A 21,133-nucleotide genomic window follows, 5' to 3' on the forward strand; every position below is an offset into this window, starting at 1 on the left:
CAGTGGATTTTCCACGGTCGCCCGTGCTAAATGTGTTCATAAAAAGCTTTATATCGCACCACTAACACGGTATGAAAACAATCTATGTTCCGACTGAAATGTGGTATTACAGTACATCTTTACGAAATATTTGGCTAATCGCCTTTAGTACATTTTTGCGACACATAATTGCAAAACATCTCTCATGAAGCATAAACATAAGTAACAGAAGAAAAAAGAAACTTATTGTGTGGGACTCGTCACTTGCCATTGGAAGCTCCTTGTAGCAGCCTACGTTCCTGCAGAATCCTGCAGCTTAGCTGGCAACCTCGAGTCAGGGGGGAGGGGGAGGGGATACGCCGTTCTACAGTATTTTGAAAGTGATTGCAGTACCAGTTTTGGCCACAATCCTACATACGGTTCCTTTAACAACAACTACAAAATCCACTTTAACAAGATTCACATTTTTTCCACTGTGATGATGTGAAAGCACATGCTGAGTGTGTGAGATGTGTTGAGTGTGTGTTGTATGAGGTGGGCGGGTCTTTCTCTTCACTGTCTTAAAGTTTGTGTCTCTGATCTGATCTCAGCATTATTCTACAGCACTGCTCATCTTCACACATCAACACCAAATCACAAGATGATCACAATATTCTGCGCTTTCTTCACTCTTCTGACCTGTAAGTTTTCATCACATCTGAGGATTTCAAGTGTTTTGACACACAATCTCATGTAAAGGTTGTGTTTATTCTGCAGGTGTCAGTGGAGTGACTGTACTGACTCAGAGTCCATTAATCACAGTCAATAAAGGACAAACAGCTAAACTGGACTGTAATCTGGGGACAGTAACTAATGATGCTGCTAGATGGTACAAACAGACTCCAGGTCGAGTTCCTCAGCATGTGTTAAGATTTCGTCATGGCTGGAGCTCAGTTGGATATGGAACTGGTTTCTCTGCTCCTAAATTCACGAGCTTCCAAAACACATTCATCTAAATCAGATTATAGTCTGATCATCAATAATGTGGAAGTGGATGATTCTGCAGTGTATTACTGTAAGACATGGGACAACTCTGTTAGTGATTACGTATCACAGTGATTCACAGCATGACAAAAACCTCCTCACTGCTCACATTCGCTTCTGCTCCTAGAAAATAAATATAAGTACCTTTTTTATCAGCAGCTCCAAATTGGACACTAAAGGAAACATTCTTTAATCCACAGGACTTTCTGTCTTCTGAGGAGCACAGAAGGAGAAATTTAGCAGAATGTCTAAGTTGCTCTTTTACATACAATTAAAGCATAAAGTGACCAGTGACTGTCCAGATACAAACAGGATATAAAAGCACAATAAGAAGCATGAATGAGATTTCAGAGTTACAGCATAGTGAAATTTTTATTATTTTCGCACATACCCTTCATTAATGGACTTATGGAAGAGCCCATCATGAAGGAATTCAGGATTTCACTTTTGTTTGGAAAATGATGTCCCCTTCCTGAAGTGGATTGACTCAGTTTTAACAACTGATTATTTTTTAAATAATCATGGAAATCTTGAAATAATATACAAATGAACAATAATAAGAATGAATGACATCAACTAGTAAAAAAGACTGAAACTGTGGGAGGTTTTTAAGTGAAGATGTGACATGTATCACTGTGGTATTCAGCCAAGGAACAAAACTCAGTGTGATCGGTAAGCACGTTTTACTCTTTACTCTTAATTTATTTTAATTTAGTTTCAATTTATTATCATTGGAAGACAATTAAAACACACATTACAGTATTTTTGCAGTAATATATTACAGTTATATATATATATATATATATATGGGTGTAATGCTCCTTTCTTTGTTAATATGCTTGTTATTTTCTGGTTCATGTCAAAATGAGGATAACATTCAATTTCCGTTAATCGTTTAAATTATTCTTTCACATACCAAGCTGTGATACATATGTATTATATTATATTATATTATATTATATTATATTATATTCCTTGTTTTCATTAAATTACTGTTTACTGTTGACTGTTTTCTCCAGATTTTCCTCTCACTCCTCCTGTTCTGACACTCTTGTCTCCGTCCACTGAGGCTCTGAAGGAGAGTAAAGCTACACTTGTGTGTCTGGCTGAGGATAGTCACCTGGTCAGTCAATGGTCGCTCCGTTTACAGATGGAGTTTGGAGCAGTCCTACTGAGAAACAACAAGACAAAACCTTCAAAATGAGCAGCTATCTTCAAAATGAGCAGCTATATGTGCTTCAATTTTTGGTTTTGATTCTGGAATTAAAAATCTTTGACATTGGTTTGCATTTTCTTTCATGCAGGCACATTCATGACTCTCTTAAATGAGTCTACCCCTCAAGATTGCTGTTATAAACATGAGCCGCGTCTAAAAGGTAAAGGTATAGGTGTTTCTACAATTTATAGCAATAATTTCAGTGTTTCTCAGAGAGCTGGCTTCAAGTAACTCGTTTGAAGTAATGGTGCTTCATGTAACATTATCCAGAGAAACAAGTGTTAATGATAAATCCCCCATGACGTTTGTACTTGCTACTGTATGCAGGCCACCAGGGCACCATACAGATTTTCTTAAAGAATTCGCTGATTTTTTATCTGAGTTAGAGTTGGCTGCAGATAAGGTCTTAATAGTAGGTGACTTTAACATCCATGTTGACAATGAAAACGATGCACTGCAGCATTTATAGACATTCTGAACTCTATTGGAGTTAGACAACACGTGTCAGGTCCCACTCATTGTCGAAATCATACTCTAGACTTAATACTGTCACGTGGAATTGATGTCAATGTCGTTGAGATTCTGCAGCAAAGTGATGATATCTCTGATCATTATCTAGTCTTGTGTATACTCCAGATAACGAAAACTGTCAATTCAACTGCTTATTACAAGTATGGTAGAACCATCACTTCTACTACAAAAGATTGCTTTCTAAGTAATATTCCTGACTTATCTGAATTCCTCAGCATGTCCAATAGCTCAGAAAAACTTGATGATGTAACAGAAACTATTGACTCTCTCTTTTCTAGGACTCTAGATACGGTCGCTCCTCTGCGCCTAAGGAAGATTAAGGAAAACAGTCCGACCCCGTGGTATAACGAGCACACTCGCGCCCTAAAGAGGGCAGCCCGGAAAATGGAGCGCAGCTGGAGGAAAACAAAACTAAAGGTTTTTCGTACTGCTTGGCGTGAATGTACCCTATCGTATAGAAAAGCATTAAAAACTGCAAGATCTGATTACTTTTTGACTTTTAGAAGAAAACAAACATAACTATAGGTATTTATTCAATACAGTGGACAAGTTAACAAAAAATAAAGAACCAACAGGCACTGACTGTGCCTCTCAGCATAGCAGTAATGACTTTATGAACTACTTTACCTCCAAGATCGATACTATTAGAGACAAAATTGTCACCATGCACCTGTCAATTACAGTATCGCATCAGATAGTGCGCTATAGATCTCCTGGGGAACAATTCCACTCATTCTCTACTATAGGTCAGGAAGAATTGTATAAATTTGTTAAATCATCTAAACCAACAACTTGTATGCTAGACCCTATTCCATCTAGGCTACTAAAAGACTTGCTTCCGGATCTCATAGATCCTCTTCTGAATATTATTAATTCATCACTGTCCTTAGGATATGTCCCCAAAACCTTCAAACTGGCTGCTATTAAGCCTCTCATTAAAAAACCACAACTTGACCCCAACGAATTAATTAATTACAGACCTATCTCGAATCTCCCATTTCTGTCAAAGATATTAGAAAAGGTAGTATCCTCACAATTATCTTCCTTTCTACAGAAAAAAGATTTCTGTAATATTTCCTGTCAAGTTTTAGACTGTACCATAGTACTGAGACTGCTCTTATTAGAGTTACAAATGATCTGCTCTTATCATCCAATCGTGGTTGTATCTCACTGTTAGTGCTACTGGATCTTAGTGCTGCGTTTGATACTGTTGACCACAACATTCTCTTGAACAGACTTGAAAATTATGTTGGCATTAGTGGTAGTGCATTGGCATGGTTCAAATCGTACTTATCTGACCGCTATCAATTCGTGGCAGTAAATGAAGAGGTATCATATCGGTCACAAGTGCAGTATGGAGTACCACAAGGCTCAGTACTAGGGCCATTACTTTTACGCTTTACATGCTACCCTTGGGAGATATCATCAGGAAATATGGTGTTAGCTTTCACTGTTATGCTGATGATACTCAGCTCTATATTTCTTCACGGCCTGGCGAAACATACCAATTTGAAAAACTAACGGATTGTGTAGTTGAGATAAAAAACTGGATGACAAGTAATTTCTTACTGCTAAATTCTGAAAAAACAGAGGTGTTAATTATTGGACCTAAAACCTTAACGTGTAATAACCTAAAACACTGTCTAATACTTGATGGCTGTTCTGTCAATTCTTCGTCATCAGTTAGGAACCTAGGTGTGCTATTTGATGGCAGTCTTTCCTTTGAAAACCACATCTCCAGTATTTACAAAACTGCATTTTTCCATCTCAAAAATATATCTAAATTACGACCTATGCTCTCAATGTCAAATGCTGAAACATTAATTCATGTGTTTATGACCTCAAGGTTAGATTATTGTAATGCTTTATTGGGTGGTTGTTCTGCTCGCTTAATAAACAAACTCCAGCTGGTCCAAAGTTCAGCAGCTAGAGTTTATACTAGAACTAGAAAGTATGATCATATTAGCACGGTTCTGTCAACACTGCACTGGCTCCCTATTAAACATCGTATAGATTTTAAAATCTTGCTAATTACTTGTAAAGCCCTGAATGGTTTAGCTCCTCAGTACCTGAGCGAGCTCTTATCGTATTATAGTCCCTCACGTCCGCTGCATTCTTAAAACAATGGCAAATTGATAATACCTAGAATATCAGAATCAACCGCGTGCGGCAGATCATTTTCTTATCTAGTGCCCAAATTCTGAAACAATCTACCCAACACTGTTCGGGACACAGACACGCTCTGTCAGTTTAAATTTAGATTAAAGACCAATCTCTTTAACCTGGCTTACACATAAAACATCAACATATTCCTATAATTCAAATCCGTTAAAGGATTGTTAGGCTGCATTAATTAGGTCAACCGGAACCGGGAACACTTCCCATAACACCCGATGTACTCAGTGCATCGTCAGAAGAATGGCATCTACTCTAATATTAGTCTGTTTCTTTCTTATTCCGAGGTCACCTTAACCACCAGATCCAGTCTGTATCCAGACCAGATGGTCACTGCAGTCCCCCGGATTCCGTCCGTACCCAGCCCAGACGGTGGATCAGCACCTAGAGATGACCTCCACAGCCCTGAATGTCAGTGGAGACCACATCGACTACATGAGCCCCAGAGACGGATCCCCAGTGAAGACCTCGTCACCTAGACGGCCATCAGCACAAGACCATGGGAACCAGATGAGTCCTCTGTGTCTGGCCAGAGGAGAACTGGCTCCCCGACTGACCCTGGTTTCTCCCAATGTTTTTTTCTCCATTTGTCACCGATGGAGTTTTGGTTCCTTGCCGCTGTCGCCTCTGGCTTGCTTAGTTGGGGAAACTTTTTCTTCACACAATATTGTATTCTATTTGAACTGAACTGAGCTAGATGATAACATTATTGAATCCACTGATGAACTTACCTGAAAATTGAGTGTTTACTGTTGCCCTTTTGCATTATTGATGCACTATTTCCTATTTAATACTGTAAAGCCGCTTTGTCACAATTCTGTATTGTTAAAGGTGGTATATAAATAAAGGTGACTTGACTCTCATTCAGGATACACCTGCACCATGTGCCTCATATTTTTAGCTTTATGTAAATCATTATATTCCCCATAGCTCAGTCACAAACACACAAACTTAGTCAGTTTAGAAATCACCAGCTGCACAGACTACAGAGCAATATGTTATATTTAGTGCTGGGTAGATTACTTACAAATATACCACAAATATACCACAAGTATATATAAGTATTCATTTGAAGCAATAATGCTTATTATAGAACCCAAAATATTTGTAACAGAGATTTTGATGAAAGCAATCATGATAACAATCATATCAATATATAATCCCTTAAAGTAGAAAAACACAAAAATCGCCTAAATAATCATACATATGCAGTACTCAAAGAGCACATCGGCCCATGAGGGCAAAAGGGGCAGTGGTTCAGACCCCCTATTCATTTATATTAATCTGAATCAAGAATTTAGATATGGGATAATTTTTTTAATGAATCCTGTGTGCAAAAATCAACACACTTTCAATGATCAAGAGCAAACATAAAACCCAGGATAGAGCGGCTGAGTGAATGAGGTCTGGACTGTGTGGATGAGGCTCAAAGTGTCAGAGACACTGTAGAAGGACAGAGTTCCTGCACTCACATCCACATACACTCCTATTCTACGGCTGCTGGGCTCTACAGGGAGATCAGTCACTATTTCATTGTGTATGAAAGAGTATTTGCAGGGAGAGCAGAACAGACTCCACGACTGATTATTATATCCAAACCAGCACTCATTACCTCCTCCTTTCCTGCTGATGCTTTTATATGACACTAATATAAATACACCAACATCTCCACTCCACTCAATCTTCCAGTAACAGCGTTCAGAAACACTCTCTCTGCACAACACCTGATAATAATAATCAAATCTCTCTGGATGATCAGGATACGGCTGCTCTTTGTCAGTGTATTTAATCACTCTGTTTCTCCAAACAGAGGGGTTTGACATGAGCAATGTAACTGGCATGTCAAGAGACAAGACATTTCTAATATGATGTTGCACATGAAATTAGATGACAAAGGACTCATTCCTTAGAGCAGATTAATCTTTACCTTCTTACAGATCTTCTTGATCTCCTCGTTGCAATGTTATCAAAACAGAAGAGAGAACTGAAGGGAACGTTGGGAAAGCCTGTAGATTCAGGAGGTGTTGAATAAGACTGGAAACTCTACAGAAAACAGAAATGAAACTTATCACCTTCACACTTTACACAATTACCTGCACTATAGTGTCAGATCTGTGCAGTTCTTCTTGACTTCACTACAGCAACTCATCTCAATCCAGCACTTTCACAGAATTAATGGTACGGATTATACTATTTTCCACTTGCACCCCTAGTGAAAAAGAAGTATACTTAAAATTTGCTGTTAATTTGGTCATCCAATATGTAGGTTACTTTTCTCTTGAGCAGAAAAGTAAAGACAAAAAAAGGCATATCAGGAACATAAAATTAATAACCTTACCTCCTGACAATATACTGAGGTCTTATGAAGTGACAATGAAGAACAATTGAAGAACAATTGGTCTGTGCAAAAAAACTAAACACTGATGGAGTCTCATAGATTCACAGCTCATAGTGTTCGTTCCCAGCCTTGGGTGCAGCAACAGCCACATCCTGACCCATGGGATGCCCCTCAGAATGCCTCAAGCCCTGTGTCCATGAATCAGCCCTAAATCTCCCCAGCACGAGGTACAAACTTCACCAGTTCACAATGTAGATTTAATCACTGGTCAAACCAAAAGAAGCAAAGTATTGTTGTAAATTATATAGGAAGTGGAGTGGACCCCTTTTCTCCTCTAGTAGCAGACAAACAACTGTCTGTTGGCCCTCTCAAAAATCCCACAGTCTATCACATAATGTATTTATATTAATAATCATGTCTTACTATTGTAATATATTTTATATACAGTATGTAATATATAATTTTACTTTTACTGCATATTGTTTCTTCAATGAAACACACAACAGTCATCAAAAGTCCTCCGACTCCTGTATATTTTTCCACAGCTGTTTCTTAAATAAATGTGTTTGCACAAATATGTGGCGTGGGACTGAGTTGCGCTCACACAGCATTGAGATAACTGAAAATCACAAGTGTATCTTCATGTCACATTTGCCTGATGTTTGTTTACTGACTATTTTTTTTAGTATATGAAAAAAGTACAGGATAAATTTTTACAGGATAAAATATATTTAAACTGCAGTATGCTACATTGTTTTAATCTAAACCCACTATATTGCATGTGTAATTCAGTTAGTGTTATAATCTTGGAATGCAAGTACATGCTCAGTATACATACCTTATACTGTATGATTGTAAGCAAGTTGTAAGCAAATAGTGGGGTTTCTCTGTTCTCATTATTAAAGGCACAATATGTAAGTTTTCGCAGCTAGAGGTCGCATTTTCAAAACAATAATAGAGGCCAAGCTCAATGACGCAATGACAGAGCATGGAGCGTTGGCAGATGTCTTTTTCACAAATCATGCTCACAGATGAGGTAATGTAGTACTTTATTATTAACTTACCTACATTTAATAACAGCATTTTATGTCATCGTGATGAATTATCTGCAAAGAACATGAAATTTGATTTAATATTAGCCTTTTACTGATATGTGACTATTTGTCATGATTTGGCGGGTTAATGATGCAGTTGTTCTAAAAGTAAATTTGAACGAACCCACCGTTTGCATGTATGACTAAATAAAAACTAAGGATGCACCTCCCGGTCTCCCTCTTGAAGCCAACACGGAAGTGACTAAAACTGCAATTCATCGACTGGCCGCTAGAGACTGGCTGCAAAAGGGAGTCAATCCCATAGACTCCCCATGTTAAAATGCTCAACTTTGCAGCAGAAAAAAATATGTTCACAGCCTGGTACAAGAAATGGTTTGGTCTATATAGCAAATTTTGCCCTAATTTTGCCCTTCATGTATGTGAGGGGGGTGTAAACTCATCCGTTTAAATTATGTTAAGCCTTAAAGTTCTGCATAATTTAGGGCGTGGCCACTTGAGTGACAGGTGGATTTCTGCTGCTGTCACGCAGGCGGGCGTAGTTTCAGCAACCAGCTCCACCCATGTCCTGCTTCTTTGCCCATTTTCGATTATCCTGGAGTGACGTGCAGTGATGCGATTCCAAGATGGCGACGACCAACTCCCGCCCACTAAGAGCTTCAAAAATGCTCTTCAGAAACCCACGGGTGACGTCACGGACACTACGTCCATATTTTTTGGTCTATGGGATGCACTGAATTTGGCACATATATATAAAAATATTTATAAAAATAATATATAATATAGGCCTGTATATGGCGCACCATGCCACACTGCACTGACCAGCAGTGTTCAGTGTGTGCAGTTTCACTCTCCTCTAGCCGCTGTCACTGGGCGGTGTGACACTCTGCTCAATATTCCGCTCTATGAATGTGCGTTCCCCTCGTGTACCGCTACTCATGCTTACCGGAATAACAGAGTCTGCTCAAAGTATAGTATTCATAGTATTCAAAGTCATAGTATTCATAAGCGGAAACTGAGGATTGCGCAGATATTGCTTCATTGATAGGCGACAATGACCAGGGACAAGTCATTATTTAAAACTGGAATTTCTCTGGATTTACAAATCCTTGAGAACTTTTGAGATAACGTAAGTACACAACTGCATGAAATATATAACACTGTGCAAGTGGTTTTTGGACATTTTATTACAAAAATCTTACATATTGTGCCTTTAATGGCCATCCTAGCCTGTAGGTGCTCTGGAGTTTAACAAATGGGGTTCAGAAGGGGGTTTTTCACAGTAATACACTGTATTACATCTGTAAGCCTACAGTGATGAACCGCCCACCTAATGGCATTATTTTAATGTATATTCATTTATTTTAAAGTAATGACAAATTAATGTAAAAAGAAAAGGAATGTTTTGATGGATACATATATAAATTTACTTTGGATGTTTGTTTTCTATATTGTATATTAAGGAAATATTTGCAGTGAGATGTGAGTCCACCAACACACACACTAATGCTGGGCTTCCATGTTTTATGGGGACATTCCTTAGACATAATGATTTTTATACTGTACAAACTGTGACAAATTGTAGCAGAATTTGTCAATACCGTATTTGAGTCCTTAATACGGTTGCGTTCACAGACAGTATGGTTATTTATGTGTGACAACCGTTTTCTATAACCGAACTCACACCTGTAAATTTTCAGGACTTGCAACAGCATTCAACCACATCAAAAAAAAAAAACTTGTTTACTTGTGAACTTTTAACTTTGTTAAGCTTGTTTCCTCATGGGGACTAAAAATTATTTCAGGTATTGCCATCCTTGTGGGGACATTTTGTCTCCATAATGAAGGGTTTACCAGGACTCCACACACACAGGTTTGTTTTTGTGAATTGTGGGTAATTTCCATAGACTTCTATTGTTTTTTTTTTTACTGTAGCCTGTTTTATACTTTATACTGTATATCTAGCCCTTAAAGGAAACTGTGCACATTTTTACTTTTTCAAAAAACACTCATTCTGTATTATTTATAAGCCTTTTGAATTATGGGGACACTCAGAATGTCCTCATATTTCACCCTCTCCTTGTAATATCTATGTCATACCCATGTCATTATGCAAATTTGTGTTCTGATATGTCACAAAAAATGTGCGCACACACACACACACACACACACACACACACACACACACACACACACACACACAATCTATATCTTTCAATTTTCAATTCTTTTTTATTCATTTTGTTTCACAGTCTACACACACAATTGGTTCTGCAGTGGTTGAGGTGCTATGTAGCACCACTGCTGTACAAAGAACCTGTTAAGCGTCTGTATAGGTTCTGTAACTCTCTCTTAGTCTCTTAGTTTAGTTGGGGAAAGAATTAAAAAACAACATTAAACCTTTTTGCCCCAAGATCCCACTATAAAGAAATATCCCAGGGCCCCACAAGACTCTTTGACCTTACAAAAGCATAAAAGTGATTCAAAAAAGCTTTTTCCATTGTAGTAAATTCCCATTCACAGCAAACATATGAGAGTGGAGTAACATATCTAAAATCTATAAGGAAGAGAATGGGGTTCCTCTTATGGTTCTACATACAGAACCTTTAAAGATAGGTGCTATTAGCACTTAAAGTGGTATCCCTATGATTACAAGCCAATTAACCACTTGTAGTGCTATTTAGCACCATTTTTATTTGGAGTGTAAGGCTTTTATTCACTGGTTAAGATCATATTTAAACCACTTATTATCACAATAAATCCATTATAATCCATTGTGGTCTGGTGTGAAGTGAGTGAGTGTGTGAGATGTGTTGAGTGTGTGTTGTATGAGGTGGGCGGGTCTTTCTCTTTACTGTCTTAAAGTTTATGTCTCTGATCTGATCTCAGCATTATTCTACAGCACTGCTCATCTTCACACATCAACACCAAATCACAAGATGATCACAATATTCTGCACTTTCTTCACTCTTCTGACCTGTAAGTTTTCATCACATCTGATGATTTCAAGTGTTTTGACACACAGTCTCATGTAAAGGTTGTGTTTATTCTGCAGGTGTCAGTGGAGTGACTGTACTGACTCAGAGTCCATTAATCACAGTCAATAAAGGACAAACGGCTAAACTGGACTGTAATCTGGGGACAGTAACTAATGATGCTGCTAGATGGTACAAACAGATTCCAGGAGGAGTTCCTCAGTATGTGTTAATGTTTGGTCATGGCTCAAGCTCAGTTAGCTATGGATCTGGTTTCTCGGCTCCTAAATTCACAACAACACATTCATCTAAATCAGATTATAGTCTGATCATCAGTAATGTGGATGTGGATGATTCTGCAGTGTATTACTGTAAGACATGGGACACTGAGTACGTATCACAGTGATTCACAGCATGACAAAAACCTCCTCACTGCTCACATTCACTTCTGCTTCTAGACCACCATTTTTTATCAACAGCTTCAAATAGGAAAAAAATGACCATAAAACATAGTATGTGCTACATTACGAGTCTTCTATAGCTGTACATTATGTTGTCAGAGACTGCAGTGAATCCTAAACACATGAATCTACTGACAACGGACACTAAAGGAAATGTTCTTTACAAACCCACAGGACTTTCTGTCTTCTGAGGAGCACAAAAGGAGAAATTTAGCAGAATGTCCAAGCTGCTTGTTTAAATATAATAAAAGCATAAAGTGACCAGTGATTGTCCAGATACAAACAGGATATAAATGCACAATAAGAAACGTGAATGAGATTTCAGAGTTACAGCGTAGTAGAGTTTTTTATTATTTTTGCATGTACCCTTCACTAATGGACTTATGGAAGAGCCCATCATGAAGGAATTTGGTTCACTGTTGTTTAGAAAATGATGTCCCCTTCCTGAAGTGGATTCACTCAGTTTTAACAACAGATTATTTTGTAAGTAATCACGGAAATCTTGAAATTGACATCAACTGGTAAAAAGGATGACAAACAAACAATTTATCTTAAGCTACAAATCCTCATGCTGAAAAAAAAGACAGCTTGATTATGAGTTTATTACCTGTAATTACTATAAGAGCAGTAATGAAGAGAGTTTGGGGTTAAAATTTAAGTTTAAGTTCATGTTTTGGTTCAGTGTTTCTTGACTCTGAAACTGCAGGAGGTTTTTGTATGAGTGAAGACGTGACATGTATCACTGTGGTATTCGGCCAAGGAACAAAACTCAATGTGATCGGTAAGTAAGTCTTTCACTTGATTATTGTTCAGACACATGATTTATTTTATTTTGTTTTAATTTATTATCATTGGAATACAATTAAAACACAACTTTTGAGAATTTTTTCATGTTAATATATATGCACTATATATTTAAAAATATTTTTCGAACTAACATTTAAAATGTGTACTTATGTTCTATAATGGGAATCATTCTGAAGTATCTGTAGATGTTTTTAAAGGTTTATTATTTACTCATACACATATATATGTAGGTATAACGTTAATATACTTGTTATTTTCTGGTTAGTGTCAAAATAAGGATAAGTTCAAAATTAAACTCAATAACAGTAAACATTTTTCGTTTATCATTTAAATTATTCTTTTGCATACCAAGTTGTGATACATACTGTATGTATTATATTCTATTAGGTTACACTTTATTTTTATAGTCCACTTTAGACATTCTACTAACTATAAGTAACTTTGCAACTGCATGTCAACTAATTCTCATTAATTTGCAACTACATGTTTACTAACTCTCAGAGCAGACTGTTAGGTTAGGTTTAGGGTTCGTAGAATAAGTTGACATATACTTGCAATGTTTTGAAGAGTGAAGATATTAAGCAGACACTCTACTAATACTCTGATGACTAGTCGACATGCAGTTGCAAAGTTACTTACTGTTAGTAGAACATCTAAATTGGACTATCAAAATAAAGTGTTACCTTATATCATATTATATTGGAGTGTAACGGTACACAAATATGACGGTTCGGTACTTACCTTGGTTTCAACGTCACGGTTCGGTATGATTTCGGTACAGCAGGGGAAAAGCTAAACTTTTTTTTTTTTTTTTAAATAAACAGTGAAGTTGTTCTGTCTTTAAATACATTCCATTATAATTAACATTTTCTTAGTGATAAAAAATACTTCAGCTTATGTTTTAAACTATAGGGAGCCCTTTTACATTGTAAGGTTACAATTAACAGCTTAACCCAAACTTAAATTTAATTACTATTTATTTTTAAATATGATAATCAACACTTAACTTTATAAACTGTATGCAAACATGTAAATTGCACATAGGCTACTGCAGTTTTTAAATTTACTTAAAAAAAGTTAAAGTTAAAGTTAAAATGTTTAATAACAGATTAATTTAAACATATTAAATAATTAACACTAACAGGTAAAGAACAATATGTAAAATATAATGAGTATTTAGTATTCATTATAGTAATATTATAGTATAGTAATATAGTATAGCAATTATAGTAATATTTCACGAAATGCTCTTCTCTAGACTTAATTTCCCTAGTACAGTAACAAGCTGTGGACACTGATGTTATGCCTGAGGTAAATGAAACGCTATGTGACCTTTTATTTCCATGCTGTTTTGTTTTCGTCTTTCCGCTATAGAAACACATTGAGCGATTACATGAGGCGTGAGATGTTGATTGATTTTTATTTTAATACTAGTAGTACAGATGAAGGAATGATCTCATTCACTCGTGCTCCGCACTGCAATTTGAACTGACCTCATTTACACTGTACAAGTGTGCGGCGTGTTAGCGGCTCTGACACGGCCACTGGAGCTGATCACATCTGCTCCAGTCAGTGCTTGTTTTTATACCAGCACGTTTCTGAACCATCCCAGAAGCGCCTCTCCATGGAGTTTATACAGCGATCTGACACATCAAAAACTGCCAAATGCCATTTATTGTTTGAATTCCTGGGGGATAAATTGCTGTACTTGTTCGTTACACATGCGTACCGAACCGAAGGACCCGTACCGAAAATTTGTACTGTACCATTACACCCCTAATATTACTGTATATTATATTATATTTACTGTTTTCATGAATGTAATGTTTACTGTTTTTTCCAGATTTTCCTCTCACGCCTCCTGTTCTGACACTCTTGTCTCCGTCCACTGAGGCTCTGAAGGAGAGTAAAGCTACACTCGTGTGTCTGGCTGAGGATATTTCAGTAGCTCTGGTTCACGTCACCTGGTCAGTCAATGGTCGCTCCGTTACAGATGGAGTTTGGAGCAGTCCTACTGAGAAACAACAAGACAAAACCTTCAAAATGAGCAGCTATCTGACCATCGAGTCGTCTGACTGGATGGCTAATGCGGATTTCTCATGTGAAGTGTCAGTGGGATCAAAATTCACCAAGAAAAGTATCTCAGTTTCACAGTGTTGAAATGTTGTCTGAATGAAAATGTCAGATGTTTTGTCTTTATTTCTTGTCATGTTATGTGAACTGTGTGATTTCAGTGCTCCATATCTGACATTAAATGTGACTATATGTGCTTTAAATTTGGTTTTCTACAATTAAAAATCTTTGGCATAACATTGGTTTGCATTTTCTTTCATGCAGGCATGTTCATGACTCACTCAGGATACACCTGCACCATGTGCCTCATATTTTTAGCTTTATGTAAATCATTATACTCCCCTGAGCTCAGTCATAATGGAAACACACAAACTTAGTTTAGAAATCACCAGCTGCACAGATGACAACTAAACATGTTACATTCAGTGCTTGGGTAAATTACTTGCAAATTGTAGTAGGTTACTGATTCCAAATGACATGACAAAAATTGCAATTAGTAACATAATCCTTTACGTTACACATTTTAGTTCATATAATCAGACTACTTTTTGATTACTTTTGACCTAATTCATTAGATTGATTTAAAAAGTACAATCTTGTACCATATTGATATAAAAACACAAAAAGAAAGAAAATATATTTCAATCATTTTTTACACGTTCAAGCTTTTCTTGCTATTTTGCCGTCTGTCACGCGTCATGTACACAGGTACTTTTGAAATAGAATGTAGTTCAGCATGATATTTCATTCATGGATTAATTAGGCTACTTTAAACGGGTCACATAGACAAGACTTCTACGGGTACAGTATGTTAGACTAGTTACAAAATTTCTGCCTAAACATGAATGAAATTAGTAGTCTTGCACATCCCTATTTTAAACCTTGTTTTGTCTTATTTTAAATAATTTTAAGCAATAATTTGGCCTCTTTTGGTAGAGTGCTGAGGCCCCCTAGTGGACCCCTGATCTACACTGATACAGTATGTGTCAGTATGAAGTCCAAGACCACTGTTGTTTCGGCCACTGAAACATAAACAAGAAATTACTTGGTGCACCTTTAAGCAAAATGAATGATTGTGTTGAAGGAGAGCCCAGCTCTTTAAGCCGTCAACATGAAAGCTCATGGATGGCACCACTGGCATCAAGTGTTCATTCCCAGCCTTGGGTGCAGCAACAGCCACATCTGACCCATGGGGACGCCTCATGCCCTGTATCCATGAATCAGACTTGGATCTCCACGTGGTACAAACTTCACCCGTTAACAATGTAGATTTGCTCACTGGTTATACCTAAAGACACTAAATGCACTAGTATTATTGTAAATTCCCTAGGAACTGGACTGGACCCCTTTTCTTCTCTAGTAGCAGACAAACAAGGATCTATTGGGCCTCTCAAAACTCAAAACTCGGACAGGAAGTCCTTCAAATAATATCTTCGCTTAATATATTAATACTAATAATCACGTCTTATTATTGTAATATATTTTATATACGTAGTATATACATTTACTTTTAATGCATATTGTTTCTTCCGTGAAACACAACAGTCATTAAAAGTCCTCCAGCTCTTCTATATTTTTCCACACGTTTCTCAAAATAGCTTGGTTGCACAAACCTGGGACATGGGACCGAGCTCACACAGCATTGAGATGACTGAAAATCACAAGTGTATCTTCACGTCAAGCTTTTCTGATGTTTGTTTACAGTGACCTGAAAAAATTAATATTAGCCCGAAGTTCTCTGCATCCACTTCTATCAAGTATCATGAGAGCGGTTTGAAAACAGCCAGCTGAGCACATCCTGAAGGCCCTGTCCGGAGCGGGCGCTGATCTCTAGTGTTGTGATTGACTGAGGCGCAGTTCTAATGATGTCATCCATCCTGAACAACCACTTCAGCTCCACAAGAGACATGGTGCATGGAAGATCACTAAAGAAAAGAAATGTATTAAATAGGTTTAGCACGAATCAGTGCTGGATTTGTTCAAAGACTGTGTGTGAACTCAGCTGACCTCTTGCTGAAGAGTATGAGTGCAGCAGCAGAGTGCAGTGGCTCCGCAGAGAGAACAGACAGCAGCTGGACGCAAGATGACGAAATCTGGACAATGTTGACACAGTCCACCACAAACTGAAATGCATTAGGAAGAGTAGATATCAGTCATGATGAGAAACATGACCATATTGTAAAAGTACCTACTGTCTTTCATAAGGACTCTTCAAAGGAATGAAGAGAACTCCAGACAAAACATAAACAATCTTCACATCCAGTGGATGATAACTGAGAGATTCTGGTCCAATGTGTATAGCCATTATCTTCTGCCATCTGAGTTGCTGAGATGTACAGTACACTACTTGTGAAACCTGTGATCCTTTAATATGACTACTTCCCACTTTTTTTTTTTTTACATTCTAGTAAAGTCATCATATCTATAAAATACAACACATATGGAAGTATGGGAATTAAGTAGTGACCAAAAATCAAATCTCTTATGTATCTTGGCTGCTGTACTATTATTAAAATTTTTATTTTATTTTGTTTTTTTCATTTTACAGGGTCAAAGCAGATGGCACGTGGGCATTTCAAGAAAACCAGCATCTCTTATAAAGCCACCACAAAATGCACTGACAACTGACAGACAGTGTGAATTTCTGACACTCACTATAACAGATGTGCAGTCTAAGTAACATTTTCTTGTTACTATGAGGTCTGTAAGGTTAGTGCCAACCTAAAAAAATAACAACAAAAATTACTAATAAAAAATAAGCAATTTTTTAAAATCTCACAAAGATCAATATGTATAACGTATTTAATCTTTACTTTATACAAACAAACATGGATCCACTTTATCTACTCCTGCATTGAGGGTGTTTTTTTGACCTCTCCAACTTTCCAACTCTCCAAAAAAACATTTTAACACTAGGTTTAATATTTTGTATTTATTCTTTTTGTATATCATTTCACATTTAAGACGACATAATGTACTATTAAAATAACTTTAACGTATCAACTCTGGCACCATGTTTACCAATATTAAACTAAACTAAAAAATTGTACATGACATTATGACAATTCCAAAGATTTCCCAACATATGTAAACTGCAGATGGCACAATCTAATTTATTTTAATACTCAAACACACTGTTTATCTTATATTGCGTTTGAAATCTTACAAAAAGTTTATTTTTCAAACAGAGTAACATTTGTGTGAAACGGGGATTAAAGGAGAAGTCCACTTCCAGAACAACAATTTACAAATAATTTACTCACCCTTAGCTAACTGCAAATGTGAGACTACATTAAAAGACTATTTAATGAGGCACATCATGCAGTCTGTCTAGTGTGATCAGCTGGTGAAGGATATTCTGTAGTCGCTTCAGTAAAAGCGTTTTTCCAACTCCAGTTGCACCGAGCAATAAACAACATCGCGACGACCACTTGACCTTAAATTACTTTATCAAAACGAGAGCGCAGATTTCTGAAATGACCGATTTCTGAGCATTACACGGGTATACTTCCTGCGTCGCCACGGCAACGACGCTGTTTACACAATAAAAGTCTCCATGCGTCACGAATGATTATTTTTTAATGATTGGCGCCCTCTAGTGAACTGAAGCAGATTAACCCTGTTCCACAAGTGATGAGTTTGCGGAAAGTTAAATTCTGTATGAACTGTGTGAACCAGTAGCAGCACTTAACCGCTGTGACACGACCTTATTATAATACACGTTTACTTAACAGAATACTAGCACAGACTAAACCTACACACTGTACTGCCTGTTATTTTTTAATATTATATGAAAAAAGTAAACATTTTTACAGGATAAACGTTTCAAACTGCTACATTGTTTTCTAAACCCATTATATTGCATGTGTAATTCAGTTAGTGTTGTTATCATCTTGGAAATAAACATTACTTAAGATTCATTCATCACACACCTAACAGATATTTGACTATAACCTTCAAACAAATCTGTTCAAGATAACAGAAAGTTTGACTAATGCAGTATCACAACAAACCAGGAAGATAAAATTGCAGTTAAGTGCATTGCATTGTGGGACAGTGTTCCATGCAGTAACTTGTATACTGATGTTTTTGACAAAATATAGCAGATTATTTAAGTACATGTGCACAGTACACTTTATAATGTGAACCTGAGTGTCCCTTACATGTGTAGCTACATCCTGCCCTTCACAATCAGATCAAAGATCTTTCTCAATAATAATATTTATAGTTGTATGCAAATAGTGGGGTTTCTCTGTTCTCATTACTTGTGGCTTAACTGGCCTGCAGGTGCTCTGGAGTTTAACAAATGGGCTTCAAAAGTGGGGGGTAATGCTATGAAGAACCATTCTGGCAAAATAATTAAATAAATTAATAAACAAATAAAAGTAATAATTCTGCTATAAGAATCTTTTGTGGAATGGAAATATTTCATGGATGTTGAATGTTCTTCATGGAACCACAGATGCCAATAAATCTTCTAAATAATCTTTATTTTAAGTTTGAAACATTCAATGAGTTAAATTTATTTTAATATTTTAGTAGCATCATTTAAAACTATAAATCGGATGCTTTAGGTATGATTTTATATGTATTTTAATATTTTTGGGCAAAATTAACATTAGTATTGGTCTATAAATTTTATTCTCTGTATCAGAGAGAATTTGTCATTTAGCTAACATTTATTTTGTAGAAATCACGAAAATATTATGATTTTTCACCATAGAATGAAGTGATTGGCTGAAGTGTAGTGATCCTCCCTCTTTCAGAGTTTGTCTTCTCTATATGAGAATCCAGTGGTGGAGGAAGTACTTAAGTTTAGTACTTAAGTAAAAGTACAACTACCCTGCAAAATATATACTTAAGTAAAAGTATAATTACTACATCAACATCTTACTTAAGTAAAAGTCAAGTACATACTTTTAAATTTACTTTAAAGTATTTTTTTAAGTAAAAGTACACAATCGGTTGTCTCAATGTCTGAGCTGTTCAATTGTAATAATTACAAACAATTTCTATTGTGTACTGGAAAGGGTAGTTGTGCAAGCTCTCTGCAATACTGACACACTGTAAAAATCTGGTTATTTACTTATTATTACTCATTAAATAATAATTAAGCTAAACCAATTATGACATACAATTTATTTTATTTTTACTATACTATCACACTGGGGTAAAATTGGTTTGATATTCGCATATACTTTCGCGCTAAATTGCTAAATATATATATGTTTGCAAATTCTAAAAAATGTCATGATATTGACAAAAAACAACTGTCATAGTGCAAAATTGTTCACAATCGAATCAAACCTAGATATAGTTTTAACTGCATGCTTACTTGCGAATGTCCACTAAATACCCAATGTTGAATGGTAAAGAAGCTAGGGACCGTATAAAAAGTTTGAACATTTTTTCATCGAGGCAAAACAAACAGCTATTTTAGCCAACTACGAATGTACAGATATAGAGGTAGTTAATCTCCAAAAATGTAACGTACTAGCAAGCTATCGTCCCTGCTGTGCTAATAACCAGCTAATGAAGTTGCCCTGTTAGGGTACCACTAACTTACGTCAAACAAATATTATACTGGTGTGATATTTTTGTTATGTTGACATCCGTTTTTCTATAACAGTCATAGCACCAAGTCATAGCAAGTTAGTAACTTAAATATTAATAACTAGCATTGCATATCTTACCTCTATATGTTTCTTCAAATTTGAAGGGGAGTTTTTAAACGCCAACAGTTCTTTGCGTTGAGGTAGGCACTTGACACATTGAAAACGCCAGGAGTCATTCTTTGAACCTTTCAATTCAAGTAACTAGCTTAAATAAGGCCAGGGGTGTCTCTCAGAATCAGAGCTGCAGGGCACAGGCTCAAGCTCAGTCGACGTTGTTGGCTCTTCGTCCATGTTTGATATTTGGTGTCCTTTTCTTCGATTTACATCAGTTCCGCTTGTGTTGTTTCAAAACGCGCGCTCACTATTTTCGGCGTGAGTTCTTTGACCAATCAGATCTCCGATCTGTTTCAACGTGCATTGGCCAGCAACGCCAAAACGTCAGTCGACCAAAATGTTTTTATGCAAGATTCGGAAGGATGTAACGACACGCATTTTAATAATGTAGTGGAGTACAAAGTACAGATAATTGCTGAAAAATCTACTTGAGTAAAAGTATAAGTATGCATTATTTTTTTTACTTAAGTAAAGTATAGATACGTAAAAATTTACTTAAGTACAGTAACGAAGTACAAATACTTCGTTACATTCCACCACTGTGAGAATCTCATTCTCTCTGATTCTCTTCATCTCTTCACTAAACTCAATCTGCTCATCACAGTCAAGATGTTGATCATATTCTACTGCATTATTCTCACTCTTCTGTCATGTAAGTTACACACTTCACTCTAAACATGTTGTTCTCTCGGGGTGTCAAGATTGATGAAATTAATTTTATTCATTATAATTTTACAGCTGTCAGATGTGTGAAAGTGGTCACACAGAAACCTC

At 36.5% G+C, this 21,133-nt stretch overlaps 3 protein-coding genes across 5 annotated transcripts in view; 1 reads left to right on the forward strand and 2 right to left on the reverse strand.

The window, feature by feature from the left end:
* Window positions 1–21,133, reverse strand: part of gas7a (growth arrest-specific 7a) — a 310,258-nt gene that overhangs the window by 185,155 nt on the left and 103,970 nt on the right. The window lies entirely within an intron of this gene.
* LOC127157346 (immunoglobulin lambda-1 light chain-like) lies at window positions 469–14,869 on the forward strand. Of its 3 annotated transcripts, none has more exons than XM_051100585.1 (4): window positions 469–659; window positions 11,370–11,683; window positions 12,498–12,531; window positions 14,401–14,869. In XM_051100585.1, the coding sequence occupies exons 1-4, from the start codon at window positions 509–511 to the stop codon at window positions 14,715–14,717; spliced, it is 816 nt and encodes a 271-aa protein (XP_050956542.1). In that variant the 5' UTR covers window positions 469–508; the 3' UTR covers window positions 14,718–14,869. The 3 variants fall into 3 exon arrangements, 2 of the variants coding, with proteins under 2 accessions (XP_050956542.1, XP_050956545.1); XR_007825887.1 differs by lacking the exons at window positions 11,370–11,683; window positions 12,498–12,531; window positions 14,401–14,869 and adding exons at window positions 736–1,674; window positions 2,022–2,378; window positions 3,028–3,339 and having other exon boundaries at window positions 504–659; XM_051100588.1 differs by lacking the exon at window positions 469–659 and adding an exon at window positions 11,141–11,293.
* LOC127159138 (ADP-ribosylation factor-like protein 16) lies at window positions 15,940–20,932 on the reverse strand. The gene is made up of 5 exons (XM_051102040.1): window positions 20,890–20,932; window positions 20,324–20,430; window positions 17,286–17,351; window positions 16,638–16,753; window positions 15,940–16,555 (listed from the first exon to the last, which is right to left on the reverse strand). Exons 1-5 carry the CDS (start codon window positions 20,930–20,932, stop codon window positions 16,384–16,386), a joined length of 504 nt encoding a protein of 167 aa, XP_050957997.1. The 3' UTR covers window positions 15,940–16,383.

The sequence above is a fragment of the Labeo rohita genome, chromosome 3 (assembly GCF_022985175.1).
Source record: "Labeo rohita strain BAU-BD-2019 chromosome 3, IGBB_LRoh.1.0, whole genome shotgun sequence".
NCBI classification, from domain to species: Eukaryota; Metazoa; Chordata; class Actinopteri; order Cypriniformes; family Cyprinidae; genus Labeo; species Labeo rohita.